We start from the raw sequence: 24,787 nt of genomic DNA on the forward strand, positions 1-24,787 counted from the left end.
TCTCAATTCAAAAAGTACTTGCTTTATTATACAATACTACTTCATACAAAACAAGCGTAAGCAAACCAATTTCACATGATACATTCTTTTAAAAATAGAAATCCTTCACAACTTATCACTCTTTGGGTGTTGAAGACATTCCTCTGGATTATTAAATTTCCCCCTCATTTTACATATTGAGTGCTCAAATAATCATGTGTACTTAACTATGAACAGAATTCCAAAATACAAACTACTTTTTCAAAACCTCAGCCAGCGTTTTGCACCTATGAACTCACCATTCTAAGCATCTGACCATTGGCTACAAAATAAATCCCCATTTGAGCTGTTATTCGCCTGACAATTTAACCTAAAGGTTAAGTAAAATCTATTCCATAAAAGGCTGAAAATGACAGACTCAACCCTTGTTTAAACAGCTCTACTGGGGTCAGAACCATGGTTACGTTTACATTTTAGTAATGTAGTAAACACTCTTATCCAGAGCAATTAGGGTTAAGTGCCTTGCTCATTGGCAAAAACAGATTTTTCACCTGGTTGGCTTTGGGTTCGATTCAGCGACCTTTCGATTACTGGCCCAACACTCTTAACCGCTAGGCTACCTGCTGCTCTGGCCACTGCGGAGCTCGTGCGAGGTAAGTGTCGGAAAACATACCTCTGGGATATTCTACTGTACTCAATTTTATCTTTACACAGATCCACAGAGAAGATTGAAATATTGCTAGTTTTATCATTTTTGTGCTCCTGCTAGCTAGCACTATTCACCAGCCAATCAGCTAGCTTTTTTTGTTCAATGTGACGTGCCCTTTGTCATCACTAGCTACTACATAGACCCTGCCCTTTCACTTCTCAAACTGTGATTTTAAACCTAATCACACTGCCTACATTAAATTAAGAAAAGCACATTTTTTGTTTTCATGGATTCAGTCATAAACCCCACCTATTTCTTCTATTTCTCTCCCCAAAATGTAATTTTAAACCTAACCTTAAACACAATGCTAATCTTATGCCTAAGCCTTTCTTTACAGTAAGAAAGCTTGTTTTCATGACGTTTTACAATACACCCAATTTGTGGTTGTGGTAACTAGTGGGTATCTGTGCCATTCCACAATGGCTGCTGTGGCTACTGCTAGCTAGCATGAGGATGAAAAGGGCAGTTTTTTTGGAGTACAGTGGCAAATCCCATCCCTGCATTGAGGTATGTTTTCCCACCCATATCTTGTGCTGGCTCCAGTGCCTTAATGTAACCATGATTGCATTTTGAGTCTAGTGCAGCTCGGTGTAAACAAGCATAACAGTAGGGTCAGTATCTTCTAGCAAAGGTAGAACCAGCACTTTCAATTCTAACAATGGGTCTAACAAATCGGGTCCAAATTTGTATCACCCTTACAGATTAACGTAAAGTTAATTGAGATGACTTGAGCAAAAACAGCACATACAGTATGAGAACACAAGAAAATATGATTGTCTTTCACCCAAAACTTTTAAAAAGATGAAGGGCAGGGTACAACATTTGACACAAATAATTCTTACAACAGAATCATATTGTAGTAATTTTTTCCCGAAATCCAGTTAGTGTTTAACCAGGTAACTCACACGGGAGGCAAAACAAGTACATGTAAAAAAAAAAGAGACAATTCAATGGAAAGCAATGGGGGTAATAATAAAAAATAAAAAAACATTTCAATGCCCAGGCTCACAGCCCCACCTAAAACATGATACATCACACATAATAAATTGGACCTTCACATAAAATGGATGATCATGGTGATCAAAATAGGATGCGAAGTTGGTCAAATCACTAAGTTGAATACTGAAAGATTGGTGAGCAAAAATGGTTACGTACATGGAGCTTCACAAATGAGAAAGTTGAGCCGTCAAAGTTGACATTAGCAAACCTGAATATTGATTTAACAGAATTACTTGGACCAAGACATTGACGTAAAAGGTTGGAAAGGTTTTTTTTTGTTGCATTTTGTACTTTAAGGAAAACTGCAGTCAAATCATTGCATAGATATTTTCTTTAAAAAGGTTTGCATCGAATTGTAGGTGAACATGTTGAGGGCAGTAAGAGGGTGGGTCAGGATTCATATTTACAATACATTTAGTTATTGACCAGCATTGTCAGGGGGGATACCTATACTGAACAAAAATATTAATGCAACATGTAAAGCGTTGGTCCCATGTTTCATGAAAATAAATAAGATCCAAGAAATGTTCCATACTCCCAAAATGCTTCTCTCTAATTTTGTGCATAAATTTGTTTACATCCCTGTTAGTGGGCATTTCCCCTTTGTCAAGTCAATCCATACACTTGACAGGTGTGGCATATCAAGAAGCTGACTAAAAAGCATGCTCATTACACAGGTGCACCTTATGCTGGGCACATAATGCCACAGATGTCAAGTTGAGAGAGCGCACAATTGGCATGCTGACTGCAGAAATGGCCACCAGAGCTGTTGCCAGAGAATTGAATGTTCATTTCTCTACCATAAGCCACATCCATCGTTTTAGAGAATTTGGCAATACGTCCACGTGTTACTACGCCAGCCCAGGACCTCCACATCCAACTTCTTCACCTGTGCGATTGACGGAGACCAGCCACAGAGACAGCTGATGATTATTTAGGTCTGTAATAAAACCCTTTTGTTGGGAAACTCATTCTGATTGGCTGGGCCTGGCTCCCCAGTGTGAAATCCAAACATTAGGGCCTAATGAATTTATTTCAAATGGACTGATTTCCTTTTCTGAACTCCGTAAAATCTTTCAAAAATGGTTGCGTTAATATTTTTATTTAGTATAAATGTCAATAAGAAACTAATAATTTAATATTTGATTATTTTTAACAATTTTATTTTACCTTTATTTAACTAGGCAAGTCAGTTAAGAACAAATTCTTATTTTTAATACGGCCTAGGAACAGTGGGTTAACTGCCTGTTCAGGGGCAGAACGACAGATTTGCCCCACAATCTCAAATCACAATTCACAATCTAGTGGACCCAATTTTAAGTGCTAGCTACATTAATCAATATTCCAGGTTATCATCAAGTTTTGGTATCAGTTAAATCTCAAAACAGGAAAAGGGCAAAGCCCATGTTAGTTTACACATTTCTCCTACTCAGGTCTGCCAGATAAAGATTTCCTGCGTACTCTGTTATCCTATGATACATGATGACGCCTATGTTGGATCTCTGTCACCCTTCTTTACATGCTAAATAATAGATCATGATAGCTGCTGTCAATCAATGCCTGTGAAGTAGCAATTAAAATGTTGATGTAATTCTAATTTCCAACTACAACATTGATGTAGTGATCTGTAAAATAAAGTATTAAGAAGTTGTCTCCAATACAGTACTACAAAGAATCAAGAGAAACAATTTCAGTCTACAGTATATTTCTGCAGTAACATCTTCACAAAACAATTACATAAAAATAATAATTGGGATCATTTGATTTGTTGGCACATTTGTCTGTTAAATCTTCAAACATAAAATGAAGCATTTCTTTTCAATGTCATTTTGGCCACTTGTAGACAGCTGCTAAAAGGCATTGAGAACAAGACTAGATAAAACAGGAGAACGTAATCAAGCAGCGTGTCCAAATCAAGCCATAGGCAAAGATTGACAAGACAAGGAGACTGCTCAGTAAGCCACAGCAAGTGAGATATCCTGTAGTAAGGCAAGGTTGCTCTACACATGATATTTGGGCATAATGCCTTCTCTCCAATTTTTTATAATCATTGCATTATGTCCCATGTGAAACAATATTGTCATATACTCTAAGAAAGTTACTTACACTTGCATTTGAAAATAAATACTATGTTGACTGCACAGTAGCCAGTGGCCCTAAAACTAACCATTATTAGGCTTCATTTTAAACTCTTCTGCATAAGATGTGAGAGCATCTGCATGGGGGCAGAATGCAAAGACAAAGGGCAGCGCAGGGTGTATTGTCTTTAGTCTCCAAGGTTCAAGTCTACATATTCAAAATGTATATACAAAACAAATACATTCTTAAACAATCTGAAGGAATAAGTGTTCATATATTTAAATGTAATGTATTTACACCATCATCAACACCCTTCAGAAACCCCTTCTGACAGCAGTGGTATTTAAATAGTCATAGTAATAACGCAGATAACTAGTCATATTAGACTGTGCACAAAGAGGGGAGAGTGCAGCCGAAAAAGGGGGCTACTACAATCGATAGGCATCCGGGCAGTTGCCTTCTAAAATGTCAAAATGGACAATCTCTTATTAAATAAAGGAAAATCTCAAGCTGTATAAATGAGATATGCCATGATGCATCCCTGAGTGCGTCATAATTCATAGAGAAACAGTGTCGTGAGCAATTATTTTCATAATTGATTCATGATTTCATTGTGAAGAGGTTTTGCTGACCAAAACTCAATTTAGGACTTTTGACAACCTTGATATATAATTAATTGCGTTGTGTTGAAACAGCTTTCTGAAACAGACTGAGAGGGGCTCCATAAAACAAAAATCAGTAACGAGGGGGGACTAAAAAAAGAAACCTTGGGCGAAAAGTGGAATAAATTAACAATGATTACAATGATGATGAATAAGCTGTGACTTGATGACAGTCTAAGGTCAGAGATTTAGATTTTTTTCTCTCTCCAATAAATAAAATATTATTGACAAATTAAATATTAAGTTATAGGCTTATTACTAACGCATTTACTTCTAAATTATATTTAAAAAGGCAAGCACATTGCGTCACAGGCAATATATTTTTCAATTAGTAAATATGCCTGTAAAGAAAGACAACAACGAACAAAGTGAGACAAAAGACAAAACAATGATCTGGACTACACTAGCTAATTTAGGTAAAACACTGGAAATTACTCTTCACATTATGGCATTAGCAAGACATTGCTTTTAAGGGAATGGCAACACTAATTCCTTGTAGGAAATATAGTTGATGAAATTCCAATTCACTTCACATGCAGTGCATTCTGGTCAATCACTTACCAACTAATCATAATAGTTACAGTTAAGAACTATTGTACAGTACATGGATATAGACAATGTTTTGTTGCTCTCAGGAATCAGCTTCACACCATATTAGAAGCACACAATAGTTCCTCGGGCCTTTCAAATGATCAGTGCTTAGGACCTTGTCTTGTTTGATGGAGAGCCAGCTAATTAAGAACACTTTTCTTGACTGGCATGCATTTAGCTGCTTTTTCAAAATAAGCCCCCTCATTAAGTTTCACTTACAATACTTGAAAAGCGGATGCGTAGTGGGTAAATCGGCTTGTACGGCTGCGTCCTGATTCTATATCCTCTCCTAATGTGTGCATATGCACACTCCCTTTAATTTAACAATGGTAGAAACTCCCTCTGCCCAACGCTTTCACGAAAATGCTTTTAAATCCATGACTGGGAGTATGCAAGAAGAGTGGCGAATAGGGACGAAGCCTGAGTGTCCACTAGGGGTTGGTGGTGGTGCTAGTGCCAGCGGTGGCCAGAGTGAAGTCATCATTGCTGGTCACCAGTAGCAGAGCCTCGATGTTGGCCGTGCTCTCGGGGCTCTGCAGGGACAGGAATTCCGACACGGATGGTTTGGCCACCATGGACGTGATCGGAGGGGGGTTGGTGGTCGCCGTGGCCACCCCTGGGGGGAACGTCTGTACAGGGTTCGAGGGGCTACCCGGTCCTAGTACCGCTCCTGTTTGGGGAAGAGGGGACTCGTTCACTTCCGAGGTGAGCGGTGGGAGGCAGCACAAGGGGGAAGAGGGTGCCGGGGGGAGTACGGGGGAAAAGGGCAGTGCCACGGGAGCGGAGGGTGGTAGAGGAGCGGGGAGCACTGTGGGCTGTTGTTGTGGTGCTGCCGAGGTGTTGCTGCTCTTGTTCGAGAGCTTGTCTTTAGAAGAGTCCCTGCAGGCACACTGGCACTGGCAGGACTCCTCCTGTTTGATGATGATGACGGGCAGGCTGAGGCCGATCTGCTGGACAGAGTTGCCTGTAACACATTACAAAACAAGGGTTGCATTTCATTAGGCACGAAACAGAAGAAAACGGTCCAAAACCCAGTGAACTCTTCAATAAGAAACGCCCGTTTTCGTTTTCTTTTGTATAACACTTTGAAATACAATGTACCCTAATGAACACAAACAGGAGCTATAGCATAACTACAGACCAAGCCAGCTGTCCAATAATTACATCCAATCCTTTGTAATTCAAATTTCATTCAAATGCTACTAGGGGACATCAAATGAATTTGTGGCATGTAAATACATTCAACATGGATGACTTTTCTAAATGACGGATGAGTTGGCTTTTTAAATATCCTGATTCATTAAACATTGGTAGGCTACCCCACATGAAAAACATACTACAGTACTTACTATATAATTCTGTAGTATACTTAAGCAATAAAGCCAGAGGAGGTATGGTATATGGCCAAGAAACCACAGCTAAGGGCTGTTATTATGCATGATGCAACGTGGAGTGCCTGGACACAGCCCTTAGCCGTGGTATATTGGCCATATACCACAAACCTCTGAGGTGCCTTATTGCTATTATAGACTGGTTACCAACATAATCAGAACAGTAAAAATAAATGTGTTGTCATAGATCGTGGTATACGATCTGAAATACCACGGCTTTCTGCCAAATCAGTTTATAATATGGTATACATACTATAGTATTTACTGTAATGTTTTCGCTGAATTTATTGTAGTATTCACTGTAGTGTTTTTTGTTGTTGTGCGGACATGATTAGTATACTGTAGTATTTACATAAAGTGGGAGCTTTCTCCTTGAGGAAACCTACTGGACAAATACTAAAAGAGCACATTTTCCATAACCTGTAGGTAGGTAGGACCATGGTCTGAACAAATAGTTCAGAGCTTCTACCCTTTTCTAAAACCTGAAGGGAACACAATATTTGTAGGTTTCTCACTTATGGGTGGCACAAATTGGGATATGGGGAAGGGGAATGGGCAGACTATATGCACATTAAATACAGCAGTATTGCTATAGTGAAAAACTAGTGTTTTTGCAGACATTACTATAGTATTTACTATAGTGTTTTACCATATACTACAAAATGATAGTGACATTATTTTTATTTCTACTTGCCCATTCTTCCACTGCAAATCTACCATTCCAGTGTTTTACTTGCTATATTGTATTTACTTTGCCACCATGGCCTTTTTTTTTGCATTTACCTCCCTTATCACACCTCATTTGCTCACATCGTATATAGACTTGTTTCTACTGTGTTATTGACTGTATGTTTGTTTTACTCCATGTATAACTCTGTGTCGTTGTATGTGTCGAACTGCTTTGCATTATCTTGGCCAGGTCGCAATTGTAAATAAATAAAAAATATTGAGTACTGTACATGATCAAGGGATACGACAGTGTGTAGTATATTATTCTACAGTATACTATAGTATTTATTAATGTGCGTCAGTGTAGCATTATTGCTGTTAATAATCACACTGGTAAAAGTAGGGGACAAATCTCACCTGAATTGCCTCCTACTGGTATGGCTGTGGTAAAGAAGACCTTCTCCACTTTTGGACCTCCGTGTGGCTGGAAACAAACAACATTGATGTCCACACAAATAAATCAGCACCCAACCAAACTATCAATTCAATATTAACCGGCATGTCAAACCGGCACTCTTACCGCTTGCTCTGGGTTCTGTTGGCTGTTGGCAGCGGTGTTAAGGATCCACTGCAGGTTCTGGTCGGACATGACGATGCTGGGCTGCAGCAGGCTCTGGGTGTGGCTGTGACTTAGGGCGATGGTGGGGGCAGAGGCTGGGGGCGCCAGGGCAGGGTTGGTGTTGCTGGCCAAAGGCACTGTGTGTGTGTGAGCCACGGCCGGCAGCGGCACAGTCTCTGTGGGGGTGGCAGCAACTACAGTGCCCAGAGCCGCGTTGGTGAGGGCTGGGCCTGGCACCAATACTGGCGCAGCAGAGGGCACTATTGGAGTGATCTGTATGGGCAGCGCCACGTTGGGGGCAGGCATATCTGGTGTCTGCATGGCAGTGGGTAAGGGTACGAAGGTGGCAAGGGGCTGGGTGGAGCTGATTGCAGTAACATTACTAATGGTGGCAGGAGATGCTGGCGGTTGGGAAGAGGGGGTTTGGCTAAGAGGGAGCTGGGAGGAAGCCTCCAGGACAGTGGTGGAGGTGGTGTCGGAGTGAGGGTGATAGTGTGGGTGGGAACAGGACGATGAGGAGGAAGGGACAAGGGAGAATGAGAAGGAGATGGGGGTGGATCCATCGCCCATGGTGGACTGACCAGTCTCCTGGCCAAAAGCTTCGACAAGGCTCTCTGAAAAATATTAACAAATACAAAATACAAAAGTTAGCCTGAAAATGCACTGAAATCAACCCGAGTTACAGTTTATAGATTGTGATGGGTACTTGCCGTGAGGATGGGCATCGTCTTGACTGACACTGTTCTCCGGACTCTGGAACATGAGCTCAAAGATCCTCACGGGGGTAACATTGTTCAAGTCCAAGTTCTGAGACTGTAAACACAGATGTAACAAAGCATTACACGAGTATACATGTCTGTCTTACAATAAATCTTTATTGATCCTTTATACAGAAACAAAATAAATATGGTTGTTTTTGCTGTCATGGTAACCCACCACAAAATTAATTATTCATACATGGACAAAAGCAGAAAGACCTATAAAGTCAAATAAGGTCTGATGAAATAGTGCGCGCACACTCACATTGTGGATGTTTTCTCTGAGCTCCGAGTCAGTCGAGATGAGGCTCAAGTCACTGAGGCACAGTGAATGATTTGCATCCTGTAATTAGAGGAATAGGCCCAAATTACATTTTCCACTGCCTAGAAACATTAAAAGAACGAGATATTGGAGAAGCCAAGAAGCCTTCCTTTATTGAGCAAAAGCCATCTAAAGTCATAAAGATGCATTAGGATAGAATGTAGATCATAAAAACACTCAAAACAGACTACTGATAGCAGGCACAATGTTGTAGGTACAAATAAATGAGTTTACCCATGGACAAAAAAACCTGGATATCTTAAAACGACTTTGAAGGCTAATCCATGTTAATAATAGTAACAATACACTCTATTCAGCCACTTTTATCAAACAGTGAGTTCACACTTTAAAAAAAATTGGTGGCCCGTAGAGGGAATCAAACCCATGGCTATGACGTTGCTAGCGCCATGCTCTTACCAAAAATGAGCCACACATGATCTGTCTGAAATAGATGCTTTGATTTATGTATGGCTCACCTCGGACAGGGGGTGAGTGATGGTGACACTGAAGGGCTGGCCCTTGTCCCCATGGCCCCTGACGTGACTCTTCAAACTGTACTGGCTGCTGAATGCTTTCTCACAGCCGTTGCTGGGACAATTGAAAGGCTTCTCCCCTAAGGGAAGGAAGGATGGAGGGGGAAGGGCGGGGGGAGCGAGACGAGAGAGAAGGGAGGAAGGAAGAGGGTCACCTTCACCGTATGCCAAGGGGAATTACTATCAAAAAGTAATGTTAAAAAAGTAATATTAAATCAAACGCTATCATTTCCTAATATAAAATATTGGAAAATGTTGAGATATTGAGCGCTACTCTCTGTCTCTGAGGTGTGGAATGTGGATTAATGATTGGTTGACTGTCATTCTGAGATTTGACTGAGAATGTATTTTCCAAACAGAAGAAGTAGTGAAGTGTACCTGTGTGTGTCCGCACGTGCGTCTTTAGGTGATGGCTGGCAGCAAACGCCTTGCCGCAACCATCATGGTCACACCTAGAGGGAAGATCACACAAATGATTGGTCAATGTTAGCCAAACAGCGATAGAGAAAAACATGTGGAGATTAAGCTGACGAAGAATAACTTAAACATGCGGAAATTAGAAAAGCCGGTGCATAAAAATGTTGGTGTGGCACAAACAGTGTCATGCCCCTCACCGTTCTTCCAATACAAAACCATATATCTAACTAATCAGAACAGATGGAAGATATAATCCCCTCAATGTGCATTTTTCCCACATTTGTTTATATGCATAGAAGATCTCATATCAAGAAAAAGGCATCCTCATTCAAACATGACCAGATAATGTCCTTGCTTTATATCCAAGGCAGCAGTCTTCCTCTCCTTGTGAAACATGAACCACAGTGGGTGCGTGGAGTCGGGAGAACTCACCGGAATGGTTTCTCCCCTGTATGAGTGCGAATGTGCTTCCTCAGGTCACTGAGTGTGGTAAAGTACTTTGTGCATCCCTCCGATTCGCAGTTGAACGTCTTCCCCGTGTGCAGTCTCTGGTGCGCTTTCAGTCTGCCGAGAGGAGATAATTACAATCAACCACGGGGGAAGATTTAAAAAGGAGCTACGTGTAACGTTTGGGGGATAAATTCAATTTCCTTGTCGTTTTTGAAGAGCATGACTTAGAGATAGCTTATTACTGCTCTCTAACCATGTCATAATCCCCCCCCCCCAAAAAAAAGTTGCATGGACATAAAGTTGTACTATTGTTTATGTTTTCAACCTTTAGCGAACGAGAGCCAATCGAGAAGCAGGAAGCAGTGGTCCGGACCGGATAGTTACAGTATAAAATCAAAAACTTAAGGGTAAAAAATGGTGCACTCCTCTCATCGAATTTTATTCCTTTACTACACATATAATAATTTACATTTAAAATGGTAGACCTATTTCCAAGTGAAAAAGTGGCTCTGTTAATAAGAGCAAAAATATTGAGCTGCTGAAAATGTTCTCACCATCTTAAATTAAATAAACATTCCAAAAACATTAGAACACAGCAGACTTAACGTGCAAACACTTGGGCCTGGAAGATTAGGTAGCACTCCAGAGAAAGAGACCAAATTGGAAAATAACAACCTAATCTTGCTTTAAAAACAATCCAGGGTCATGTTGTTTTGGGGAAGCAATGGAAAACCAAAATTAGGGGCAAACTACACATTGGTTTGGCTGTGCTGATGAATGGACCCTGACAGGGGAGTCGATGGTGGCACGCTTCCACCACCGCCTGTCTCAGTGGCCTTCGGTTTAATGTCAACACTGGAGCCACTGGCTGACTAGCCTACTACTGGCCCGGCTGAGGGCCTCCATTTATAATGCCTTCATTGAGTGCGAAACCGAAGAAGCTAAATGCAGCAGACACTACAAAATCAAGAACTCAGTCAAATTAGAAAACTAAATTGGGAGATAAAACAAAGTCCATATCACTGTAAGGTCTACCTACACCTGTTGTATTCAGCTCATGTGACTAATAAAATTGGACTTTGATTTGATATTAGGCTAGAACACCCAAAAATGCATAAAAGCACTGTTCAGTACTTGGACTGACAAAACACTTGGGCCTACATACAAACTGTGCTGTAGATAAGAAAAGCAAGCACATCCTCTTTTTTTGATACATCCTTATTTATGCAATCTCAGACTGAATGAAGAAAGAAATGAAGTAATTGACAGTTATGGACGAAGACCGTCATAAAAATAGCCATTTTATTTTGTGGAACTAACAGCTGAATGAAGATGGGGAAAAAGTTTTGCTATTAGAAAAGTTATTACCGTGACATCGATTAATTAGTTGACCAATATCAGTCAACCAAAACACCATGAGTGTCACAGCCCTAAACCTACACATTGTTTGCTAATGAATGAATACCTCTGAATGGGTGTAGGCAGGGGATAAAATCAACACCTGCCACATGCAGGTAGATTTAGATTGGCAGGTAAGAATGTCTATTTCACCAACAACTAGCACGGCTCTTCAGTGAGAGCGTTACATTCGTAAATAAAAATAGTCAAAAGTCAAGTATGAGCATCTGAGGGTTTAAAGATTATTTGTGCTGTTTTAATCCTATATCCCACCTCGTGTAGCAACACTGCCTGGCAGGGGAGCTGTGCGCACTGAGTGAAGCGCTGATAGATTCATTTTTGGTGGCACTGCAAACACACGGCCAGCCCGCTCATTAGGCGTCCGTTTATGGCGGCAGATTGACGAGGGCGGGCATTTTCTGAGCCAAACGGGCCAAGATGCACCTCCAACAACTACACATAAAACCTAACTTATTTCTGCCCAAAAATAATGACAATTTCTCTCAAACAGTGGCATATTGGCTTTTTAGTTGAGCGCTGATGCCGCCTTTTGATAAGCAGTGGCCACTTTTTGAAGGCAGGGCGCAAAATATTTTGCCTGTTTATTCTCTGTTCAGATTTTGTAAGGTCTCAACCAGCCTTGATTTGGGCCCAAACATAGACATCTAGAAATGACTTATTTTCAACTTTCAATCAAAACCCCCAAAATTGCCGGATTTCAACATCCGGAAAAAACATTTTCAACATCAGGAAAACAAGTATATTTTCACCTTTCACTCAGAACCTAATTTGAACGTCTCTTCAATGTCTGAAAAATCGTTTTAAAAACACGATTTTGCTTACTAGGATGGGGGGTAAAAATAGAAAATGTGTCTAATTTATTCTTTGTCCTCGTGTTTATTGGCTATTTACATTGTTTTGTTCACAAGCTCGGGTGTTTTTCAATATTAGTTGAGTCTGCTTCTTCAACTGATACAGACGAGATGCCCTCGTCTGATCCCAAATCACAGACACACGTGTGACACGACTCAAGTGGCCCCATTACCACGGTTAAACCTTCCACCCTTAAAGAGGCTGCTGAACATTTTGGATAAAATAATGAAATTGAGTAATATACCACATTACTTCTAATACATTTCTTGTTTAAGAAAATTAACAAGCATGGTCATCTGTTGTTTTGTGTTTTTTTTCTTATGGTAAAGAATCTGAGTGGCTGTGGATGATGGACCAAAAAATACATTTTAGGCCCCAAGTGTAGGCTAGATATGTCACTTTACACATTTTTTTTATATTGTATCTATTATCTTAGTTATTATCTATTTTACATGTAATTTATTACCTGTTACCTTTGATCTATTATCTATCCATCTTTAGTATAGGCCTACATATACAGGTAACTGCCAAAATAAAGGAAACACTTGAGTAAATGAGGGAAACAAAGTATACTGAAAGCAAGTGCTTCCACACAGGTGTGGTTCCTGAGTTAATTAAGCAATTCAAATCCCATCATGCTTAGGGCCATAAATAAAAATGCCCAGTTGCCCATTATTTTGGCTACCATGACTACAATAAGAGATCTCAGTAACTTTGAAAGAGCTTAAAGGGTGTGTGTGTGTCTCTCAGTGTCTCTCTGGAGCGGCGCCTGAAACAGTTTTCCACCACCATCAACAAAACACCAAATATGGTGGAATTTCTGGTGGAAGAACGCTGTTGCATTCCTACAAGAGTTTCAGACACTTGTAGAATCTATGCCAAGGTGCACTGACGCTGTTATGACGGCTCATGGTTGCCCAACACCCTATTAAGACACTTTATGTTGGCGTTTCCTTTATCTTGGCAGTTACCTGTAGATAGATAGCCATCCGATTAGTCAGCATGTCTGGGAATATTTCGACATGCAGCTGGTAAACTTTGTGTTAGTCGTGCCTCACCTGTACAGAGTGTTGAAGGCCTTCTCGCAGCCCTGTACGTCGCACTCAAAGGGCTTCTCCTTGGTGTGAACGCGCACGTGGATCTTCAGGCTGTAGGAGGTGAGGAAGGCCTTGCCGCAGCCCAACTGGTTGCACACAAACGTGTACTCGCCCCGGTGGGTCTTCTGGTGTGTGCGCAGGTTGCCCGCCGTGCTGTAGGTCCGTGTGCAGCCCTCAAACATACACTGGTACCGCTTCACCTGAGTGACAAACAGGACAACAATTACTTTTTCTTAATGAATCTTTCCTTGATTCTTTGCGACATCTCTCCTCCCCTCTCAAAAGACTTTGGATAATAAGGAGTGAGGGGGGGGTGGGGACCTTGTACCAACTCCTCCTCCAACATGGTTGAGAAGGAGGCGAGGCGATAGGATGAGAGCCAGAGTGAGAAACAAACGGGGTATGTTTACACAGGCAACAATGACATGGTGCATGAGCGGGTAAGCGCACATGACATCAGTGACTTGACCCCCCCCATCCATTTCCATCGGACTGATTTTGCTGTGCACCGTGTTTCAACTCAGCAGTCTCTGCATTCAGCGGCCGTGGCAGTCCTTCTGTCTTACGGCTCTGTTCTGCTCTCACACAAAAGGCCCCGTGGAGAGAATAAAGCAGGCTCCTTTCCCCTCCTTCATATACCCATAGAACACACTAGCCTACATTGTCACAACACAAAGCCTTCCCATCCAAGCTTTACCCCCCCCCCCCACATCAAAACAAATCTATTTTCAGAGATAGCATTATACCCCATAACTTAATTCCTTGATCCTGTTGTGGACGAGGGGTAAAAATAAAATAAAAACACTTTGTTACGCAAATTTCAAGAGAAAGTCAACCAGCCCTGACCTCGTAAAAACAACACTCTTTTCCCTTAATAAATAGTCAACAACGGCTTACATCCCCTTACGTAACTCCTGGATAGCCACATTGCACACAGAGAGGCCCTACTAGACAATAGTGAGGCAGCCTGTCCAATTCAAGTTTATTTATTTTTTTAGAGCTAGCGGTCCTCTATTATTTCTCCAAAAGGATGGATTCCAGCCATGACAACTGGTCCACTAGCAGTCTCCACATGACACTACAAATCACTGGAGCCTAACAGAAACGCAGCGGGGGATGGCTAAGACAACTGTTGGCCTATATTTAAGGAGGAGATAGAAGGAGAACCCCCAGCCGGAGGTCATATTCATCAGGGACAAAACGGAATAAAACTGACTGAAATACGGAAGGATTACCTGAACTTGTCCGTTGGAAAACGTTTTGCTACATTGTGCACTAATGAATACAACCCAGCATAACCCGTCCCCGGCCTAATGACTGACAAACCTGAATGAATAGCACAACCAATGTCATGTGTACAAGTACAGTGAAATGTTTTATTGCAAGCTCTAAACCCAACAATGCAGTAATCAATATCAATGTTGTAAAAATAACATAAGGTAGAGCAAAAACACAACAAGAAATAGAACATGAGAAAGTAAGAAGCTATATACAGGATCAGTTCCAATACCACATTCACAATCTGCAGGGAGTGTACTCGAGTGATAGCGGTAGATACAGTGCCTTGCGAAAGTATTCGGCCCCCTTGAACTTTGCGACCTTTTGCCACATTTCAGGCTTCAAACATAAAGATATAAAACTGTATTTTTTTTGTGATGAATCAACAACAAGTGGGACACAATCATGAAGTGGAACGACATTTATTGGATATTTCAAACTTTTTTAACTAATCAAAAACTGAAAAATTGGGCGTGCAAAATTATTCAGCCCCTTTACTTTCAGTGCAGCAAACTCGCTCCAGAAGTTCAGTGAGGATCTCTGAATGATCCAATGTTGACCTTAATGACTAATGATGATAAATACAATCCACCTGTGTGTAATCAAGTCTCCGTATAAATGCACCTGCACTGTGATAGTCTCAGAGGTCCGTTAAAAGCGCAGAGAGCATCATGAAGAACAAGGAACACACCAGGCAGGTCCGAGATACTGTTGTGAAGAAGTTTAAAGCCAGATTTGGATACAAAAAGATTTCCCAAGCTTTAAACATCCCAAGGAGCACTGTGCAAGCGATAATATTGAAATGGAAGGAGTATCAGACCACTGCATATCTACCAAGAACTGGCCGTCCTTCTAAACTTTCAGCTCATACAAGGAGAAGACTGATCAGAGATGCAGCCAAGAAGCCCATGATCACTCTGGATGAACTGCAGAGATCTACAGCTGAGGTGGGAGACTCTGTCCATAGGACAACAATCAGTCGTATATTGCACAAATCTGGCCTTTATGGAAGAGTGGCAAGAAGAAAGCCATTTCTTAAAGATATCCATAAAAAGTGTTGTTTAAAGATTGCCACCTGGGAGACACACCAAACATGTGGAAGAAGGTGCTCTGGTCAGATGAAACCAAAATGGAACTTTTTGGCAACAATGCAAAACGTTATGTTTGGCGTAAAAGCAACACAGCTCATCACCCTGAACACACCATACCCACTGTCAAAAATGGTGGTGGCAGCATCATGGTTTGGGCCTGCTTTTCTTCAGCAGGGACAGGGAAGATGATTAAAATTGATGGGAAGATGGATGGAGCCAAATACAGGACCATTCTGGAAGAAAACCTGATGGAGTCTGCAAAAGACCTGAGACTGGGACGGAGATTTGTCTTCCAACAAGACAATGATCCAAAACATAAAGCAAAATCTACAATGGAATGGTTCAAAAATAAACATATCCAGGTGTTAGAATGGCCATGTCAAAGTCCAGACCTGAATCCAATCGAGAATCTGTGGAAAGAACTGAAAACTGCTGTTCACAAATGCTCTCCATCCAACCTCACTGAGCTCGAGCTGTTTTGCAAGGAGGAATGGGAAAAAAATTCAGTCTCTCGATGTGCAAAACTGATAGAGACATACCCCAACCGACTTACAGCTGTAATCGCAGCAAAAGGTGGCGCTACAAAGTATTAACTTAAGGGGGCTGAATAATTTTGCACGCCCAATTTTTCAGTTTTTGATTTGTTAAAAAAGTTTGAAATATCCAATAAATGTCGTTCCACTTCATGATTGTGTCCCACTTGTTGTTGATTCTTCACAAAAAAAATACAGTTTTATATCTTTATGTTTGAAGCCTGAAATGTGGCAAAAGGTCGCAAAGTTCAAGGGGGCCAAATACTTTCGCAAGGCACTGTATGTATAGGGGTAAGGTGACTAGGCATTAGGACATATGATAAACAGAGTAGTAGCAGCGTATATGATGAATGTGTGCATGCGTGAAGAGTCAGAATAAACGTGTGCATGTTATGTGTGTGAGCAAATTAAGTGAGTGTGTAAGGTCTTGTGAATGTGCATAAAGAATGCAATTATATAAAAAAAAATCTAACACAAGAGCGAAGGAAGGGAAGTAAGAAGCATGAACATGCACCCCACACAGTGAGGAGCCTGGCTGCAGTGCTGCTACAGCGTATCAGCTGTACTGTATTGTTATTCAACCCCCACAGCTTCACGACTGACTCCCCCACTTCTGCAGCGTCACTTCAAATCACACAGGTTAACTAGATTGGCATGCCATCGCCTCCCACATGCACAGCGGGGAAAGAGCTCTCCAGTAGTAGGCTACACAGAGTGTCTAATGGAACTAGATGCTGCAAAGCCTACTGAAATGGTACGTAAGAATGCTGAAAAGCCTACTGAAATGGTATGTATAAGAATGCTGCAAGGCTTACTGAAATGGTATGTAAGAATTCTGCAAGGCCTACTCAAATGGTATGCTAAGGACTGCTTTGTGTTGCATTGAGACATTTAGAACACCTAGGCTAGAGACATATTGAAAATAACATCTGCAATGTTTGGCATCCACATTTGCAATTATGACAAAAGTCAAAAGGAAATGAGGAGGACACACATTTTGGAGAAGCAACATGAACATATGCCAAATCATGAGTTGGGAGAGGAACAATAGTTTGGGGTGATTGCATCTTTGGCTCAGAGTCTGTAGAGGAGATTTCATAAATCCAATTGTAAGGAAGCAAAATACATTTTGTCTCCCTCAATGACATCATGCAAGTGGCTAGGCTAGGAGGGGGAGGAGTGGTCTGGCTCCAGCAGAGCACTCAACACAAAGACAGCACAAGGACCCTAATGGCACTGGCCAACATGGTGACAAAGGGGGACCCTGGTAACAAACAGGAACTTTGTTGCATTGAGGGTGCAATATTTGGCCGGGCCTCATCGTGATTGGTTAGGAGTAGTGTTGAACTGACCACTGGTGCGACCCTGAGCTAGCCTGTTGTTACGGTGCTGCTTTGCATTTTAGGAAGAAATAGCCTAGAGGTGCAACCATCCAACAAGCTCCATTGTACTCTTTTGCAGACCAGCGTGCCTTACACAATGATTAAGAGCTAGCCGTAAAGTCTGGAGCCACGAGACCTGCCATCATAAAGTACAACACAAATAATTACACTGCACAAGCTTCAGATGAGTCATTTACTATGTGTACTGTACACAGCAGAGGAGGGGTTAAACATTTCTCATATAAAACTATACAGTGGTGGAAAAAGGACCAATTGTCATACTCAAGTAAAAGTCACCCAGTAAAATCCTACTTGAGTAAAAGTCAAAAAGTATTTGAGTTTTAAATATACTTAAGTATCAAAAGTAAAAATTACTTCAAATTCCTTATATTAATCATGATTTTTATTTTTTCATTTTTTTAAATTTATTTACGGATAACCATGGGAACACTCAGACATAAATTACAAACAAAGCATTTGTGTTTAGTAAGTCTGCCAGATCAGATGCAGTAGGGATGACCAGGGACTTTCTCTTTAAGTGTGTGAATTCGACCGTTTTCCTGTCCTGCTAAGCATTCAAAATGTAATTATTACTTTTGGGTGTCAGGGAAAATGTATGGAGTAAAAAGTACATTATTTCCTACAGGAATGTAGTGAAGTAAAAGTAAAAGTCGTCAAAAATATAAATAGTAAAGTACAGATACCCCAAAAAACGACTTAAGTAGTACTTAAAATATTTTTTACTTAAGGAGTTTACACCACTGAAACCATGTGGAAGCAGAAAGGTCTTGAGGAGAACGTCGCTCACTAGCCAAATCAAAGGATTTCGTTCACCCATTATGTGATCAAGATTAGTGATTCTGCGCCTTGCCCAAACTGATCCCCTCAAACACACTGTATGACCTCCACACAGCGTCACATAACGCATTTTAGCGGGGAGGGGGCACGTAAGCCAACATACCTCTCTTTGCTTGGTCTCCGGACACTCCGAGTGCAGGGTGAGGGTGGCCCCCTCGATGTTGCGTGGCATGGCCATGGACCCCGGGTTGATGATGAACTGGATCTGGTCGGGCGAGATGGTGTGATGCACGTATCCCTGCGACATGCCGTCCTGGTCGCCCATGAAGGTCATAGAGCCTTCTTCCTCTTCCTCCTCCTCCTCCTCATCGACCAGGAAAGTGCCCCCACCGTCGTGGTCCCCCCCGACGCAGTGTCCATGGTCCTCCTCTCCCTCCTCGTCCAGACGGATGGGGTCCTGCTCGATGAGCACCGTAGTGCGGTCGTAGACGCGGGAGCCCGAGGGTGCCGACATCAGGTCGTCGTCATCTTTGTCGTCGTCGTCATAGTGCGCCATCTTGTCTTCATCGTTGTCCTCTTTGTCATCGCGCTCGAGGCGGTCCACCTCCACCTGCAAAAACATGGAGGCCTCCGTGCGAGGGCCACGCTCGCTCATGGTCCTGGCTGGGCTGGCCTCCTCTGGTGGGTGAGTGTGCACAGAGGATTGTGTGCACACTTGTTCCTGCACAGAGGAGGATAGACAGGAAAGTGTGAGGGTGGTGGCTATTAGGAGTTGTGCTGTGCCCCTTCAAAATCAAAGTGTCCATTTTAAATGCAGGGCTGTGAGTGCTGACCTACCACGTTCTGAAATTCAGAACAATTCTGTTAACAAAAACAATCTCTCTGCTTGCTACGTCTAGAGCCATTGAAGTAAAGAATATAACAAATTATGATTCCTTGCAATGAAAGTAGCTAGAGCCTAGCTTTAGTCAGTGACCTGGGCTAACGCAGTAGCTATTGGGCCAAAAGGGGAAGGCCTACGTGACTCCAAATAAAATACTGTAAACAGGAAATTTGAGGGGAAAAACAAAAAGGCTTTGACACTTGAGGATAATTTTTCCACCTTCCAAGAGCAGAATATAGATACTTGGAAAGTTATTTGGTTGAGTATTGCAAAAGGTAGGTAAAGTGGGACAATGCAGAGCAACTATTTTTATGCCAAAGACAAGCATGGAACACTTGCTCTAGAAGCAAACACCTAACTGTTGAGAATGCAGCTAGAGAAGATACCAGAACAGTTCCCTGGCAGTACCAGTTAAAAACCACCAAATCTATAGCCTAAAGTTTGGTTACTAAAGTGGTATAGTTTAGGCTACTCGTCATCTTCAAACATGCCATGCATAGCACCATAACAAACACTTGTCTAAAAGGTGGACAGTTATACCTATTCCCTAATGCTGGAGTGAAATGATAAAACGAATCTATTCTCTACGATGCATTGGAATAATGTCTTGATGTAGCTATAAATGGAATTTGTTGTATGAATTAGCCTGAGTATGACTGTTATATGGGTAGATTTGAACCATTTCCAATAAGGAGCCAACTCAACTACAGAAGGCTACTAATTTGATGTAGAAAATGTGTCAGAGTGGCTAACAAATAGCAAATAAATCCAGTAACACCCAAATGGACCTCTATACTAGGCAGTGTCAGAGGAAGGCCCTAAAAATTGTCAAAGACTCCAGCCACCCAAGTCACAGACTGCTCTCTCTGCTACCGCACGAGAAGCTGGACCGAAGAACAAAGTCTAGAACCAACAAGACCCTGAACAGCTTCTACCCATAATCTATAAGACCACTAAATACTGTAGTTAAATATTTTACCAAATAGCTACACAGAGTATTTGTATTGACCGTTTTTACACTATTGACTAATTCCATACGCTGCTGAAACAGTTTATGATCTCTCCTGTTGCCTAGTCACTTTATTCCTACCTACACACTCACACTTTTTGTTCATTTCTACCTATATTATCAGTTAAGAACAAATACTTATTTACAATGATGGCCAACCACAGCCGGGCCAATTGTGCGCCGTTCTATGGGACTCCCAATCACGGCCAGATGTGATGCAGCCTGGATTCGAACCAGGGACTGCAGCTCACAGTTCTGGGCGACTTTAACCTCCCCACGTCTACCTTTGACTCATTCCTCTCTGCCTCCTTCTTTCCACTCCTCTCCTCTTTTGACCTCACCCTCTCACCTTCCCCCCCTACTCACAAGGCAGGCAATACGCTCGACCTCATCTTTACTAGATGCTGTTCTTCCACTAACCTCATTGCAACTCCCCTCCAAGTCTCCGACCACTACCTTGCATCCTTTTCCCTCTCGCTCTCATCCAACACTTCCCACACTGCCCCTACTCGGATGGTATCGCGCCGTCCCAACCTTCGCTCTCTCTCCCCCGCTACTCTCTCCTCTTCCATCCTATCATCTCTTCCCTCTGCTCAAACCTTCTCCAACCTATCTCCTGATTCTGCCTCCTCAACCCTCCTCTCCTCCCTTTCTGCATCCTTTGACTCTCTATGTCCCCTATCCTCGACGACTCATTGCGAGCTCACAGAACAGGGCTCCGGGCAGCCGAGCGGAAATGGAGGAAAACTCTCCTCCCTGCGGACCTGGCATCCTTTCACTCCCTCCTCTCTACATTTTCCTCCTCTGTCTCTGCTGCTAAAGCCACTTTCTACCACTCTAAATTCCAAGCATCTGCCTTTAACCCTAGGAAGCTCTTTGCCACCTTCTCCTCCCTCCTGAATCCCCCCCCCCTCCTCCCTCTCTGCAGATGACTTCGTCAACCATTTTGAAAAGAAGGTCGACGACATCCGATCCTCGTTTGCTAAGTCAAACGACACCGCTGGTTCTGCTCACACTGCCCTACCCTGTGCTCTGACCTCTTTCTCCCCTCTCTCTCCAGATGAAATCTCGCGTCTTGTGACGGCCGGCCGCCCAACAACCCGCCCGCTTGACCCTATCCCCTCCTCTCTTCTCCAGACCATTTCCGGAGACCTTCTCCCTTACCTCACCTCGCTCATCAACTCATTCCTGACCGCTGGCTACGTCCCTTCCGTCTTCAAGAGAGCGAGAGTTGCACCCCTTCTGAAAAAACCTACACTCGATCCCTCCGATGTCAACAACTACAGACCAGTATCCCTTCTTTCTTTTCTCTCCAAAAACTTGAGCGTGCCGTCCTTGGCCAGCTCTACCGCTATCTCTCTCAGAATGACCTTCTTGATCCAAATCAGTCAGGTTTCAAGACTAGTCATTCAACTGAGACTGCAAATCTCTGCATCACGGAGGCGCTCCGCACTGCTAAAGCTAACTCTCTCTCCTCTGCTCTCATCCTTCTAGACCTATCGGCTGCCTTCGATACTGTGAACCATCAGATCCTCCTCTCCACCCTCTCCGAGTTGGGCATCTCCGGCGCGGCCCACGCTTGGATTGCGTCCTACCTGACAGGTCGCTCCTACCAGGTGGCGTGGCGAGAATCTGTCTCCTCACCACGCGCTCTCACCACTGGTGTCCCCCAGGGCTCTGTTCTAGGCCCTCTCCTATTCTCGCTATATACCAAGTCACTTGGCTCTGTCATAACCTCACATGGTCTCTCCTATCATTGCTATGCAGACGACACACAATTAATCTTCTCCTTTCCCCCTTCTGATGACCAGGTGGCGAATCGCATCTCTGCATGTCTGGCAGACATATCAGTGTGGATGACGGATCACCACCTCAATCTGAACCTCGGCAAGACGGAGCTCCTCTTTCTCCCGGGGAAGGACTGCCCGTTCCATGATCTCGCCATCATGGTTGACAACTCCATTGTGTCCTCCTCCCAGAGCGCTAAGAACCTTGGCGTGATCCTGGACAACACCCTGTCGTTCTCAACTAACATCAAGGCGGTGGCCCGTTCCTGTAGGTTCATGCTCTACAACATCCGCAGAGTACGACCCTGCCTCACACAGGAAGCGGCGCAGGTCCTAATCCAGGCACTTGTCATCTCCCGTCTGGATTACTGCAACTCGCTGTTGGCTGGGCTCCCTGCCTGTGCCATTAAACCCCTACAACTCATCCAGAACGCTGCAGCCCGTCTGGTGTTCAACCTTCCCAAGTTCTCTCACGTCACCCCGCTCCTCCGCTCTCTCCACTGGCTTCCAGTTGAAGCTCGCATCCGCTACAAGACCATGGTGCTTGCCTACGGAGCTGTGAGGGGAACGGCACCTCAGTACCTCCAGGCTCTGATCAGGCCCTACACCCAAACAAGGGCACTGCGTTCATCCACCTCTGGCCTGCTCGCCTCCCTACCACTGAGGAAGTACAGTTCCCGCTCAGCCCAGTCAAAACTGTTCGCTGCTCTGGCCCCCAATGGTGGAACAAACTCCCTCACGACGCCAGGACAGCGGAGTCAATCACCACCTTCCGGAGACACCTGAAACCCCACCTCTTTAAGGAATACCTAGGATAGGATAAGTAATCCTTCTCACCCCCCCCCCCTAAAAGATTTAGATGCACTATTGTAAAGTGGCTGTTCCACTGGATGTCATAAGGTGAATGCACCAATTTGTAAGTCGCTCTGGATAAGAGCGTCTGCTAAATGACTTAAATGTAATGTAAATGTAAAATGCCTCTTGCACTGAGATACAGTGCCTTAGACTGCTCATGAGCCCATATATACATAGGGAGCCTATATGTACACGGCCTCGGTACTGGTACCCTGTGTATATAGCCAAGTTACTCATTGTGTATTTATTCCTAGTGTTATTGTTCTATCTTTTCTTCTCTGCATTGTTGGGAAGGGTCGTAAGTAAGCATTCTATCTTTTCTTCTCTGCATTGTTGGGAAGGGTCGTAAGTAAGCATTTCAGTTAGTCTGCCTGTTGCTTACAAAGCATGTGACAAATAACATTTGATTTGGTTTCATTTGAATGTTCTGTATGTTCCTAGGCACTAACCATCTCGCCACCCATGGAGTTCTAGAACTTCCTGATTTCGTTTGACAGCAGTGGTGCCAGCCAAAGTTGATTTATCATGAACAGTGTGTATTACAACAATGATATTTACAAACACTTTCAGGAGACAATCTAAAGATGGCATGTCACATTCATCTGTGATTTCGCCATTTGACTAAAGGCTCCATACAGCGCGACGGCATCACTAGTAGCTAGCGCGTTTGTGAATAGTTATTATTTGGCTAGGTAGCTAACGTTCGTTGGGCAGCTAACTTTAGCGTTGCAAGGACAACCAACTTCCATCCTGATAACGTTCGTAAAAACTAGATACCATTAGCTAAATAAAGACATCGATAGTTAGCTAGTTGACTTCGATCGACATGACAGTTCAATTAACTAACTTAGCTAGTTTGCTAACGTTAACATGTAAATGTCTCGCTAGTTAACATGCTATGTAAAAGTGTTTAACTCAAATGGAAACGTGACGGCTATTTTTTGTTTGTTGACAATGCTATTTTGCTAACGTGTAGCTAACGTAACGTTGGCTTGAACGATTGTGTTCGTTGGAAATAATGTCAAACTAGCTAACGTTAATCAACGTTTCAGACTAGCTATAATACCAATGAACAAGTGCATGATAAGCAGCTACTAAGCATGCAGAGAAACAACAAGCAGGGTATGTTATGCTTAGATATCGAACGTTACTAGCTAACAAGTTAGGCAACGTTACCGTTAGCTAAAAATCTGTGAACTAACGTAGTGCTAGCTAGCCAGCTAACGTTAGTTTGACTGGCTGTCTATCGATACATCTCCCGTCGAAACAGATAACTTTTACTTTGTCAATTTTCAGGGCTCCACTAGAAACACATTTACAACACAGAAAACATTTACCGGTGCAGCGCAAATGCCGACTTGGTTTATGTTTCGGGTAGCTTAGCACTTTCTTCCCATCTCCTCCCTAATGGTACCATGATTAAATAGAAACGTCGTATTTCAGCCTCCCCACGTGTTGTATTCTGGGAAATATACCCCTCCCATGTACACTAGTCCCCCTATAATGAAATCGAAACTACTGAAATGAAATCTTAGATTTAAAATAATGCAAAGCTACTAAAGCAATCATTTGATTTGTAATTCCCAATCAGTACTAACAGCCGAAGGAACCACATTGGATAGGCC

At 42.7% G+C, this 24,787-nt stretch overlaps 1 protein-coding gene and 1 pseudogene across 1 annotated transcript; both read right to left on the reverse strand.

Annotated features, from left to right (window-relative positions):
* Nucleotides 1-24,659, reverse strand: LOC118367337 (metal regulatory transcription factor 1-like). Its single transcript, XM_035750692.2, has 11 exons — nt 24,500-24,659; nt 18,792-19,349; nt 13,508-13,746; nt 10,161-10,292; nt 9,690-9,763; nt 9,255-9,391; nt 8,722-8,799; nt 8,409-8,511; nt 7,660-8,312; nt 7,497-7,563; nt 1-5,983 (listed from the first exon to the last, which is right to left on the reverse strand). The coding sequence occupies exons 2-11, from the start codon at nt 19,281-19,283 to the stop codon at nt 5,451-5,453; spliced, it is 2,508 nt and encodes an 835-aa protein (XP_035606585.1). The 5' UTR covers nt 19,284-19,349; nt 24,500-24,659; the 3' UTR covers nt 1-5,450.
* Nucleotides 6,770-6,822, reverse strand: LOC118367946 (uncharacterized; annotated as a pseudogene).
* Nucleotides 24,660-24,787: the final 128 nt, after the last annotated feature.

The sequence above is a fragment of the Oncorhynchus keta genome, chromosome 34 (assembly GCF_023373465.1).
Source record: "Oncorhynchus keta strain PuntledgeMale-10-30-2019 chromosome 34, Oket_V2, whole genome shotgun sequence".
Lineage (NCBI taxonomy): Eukaryota > Metazoa > Chordata > Actinopteri > Salmoniformes > Salmonidae > Oncorhynchus > Oncorhynchus keta.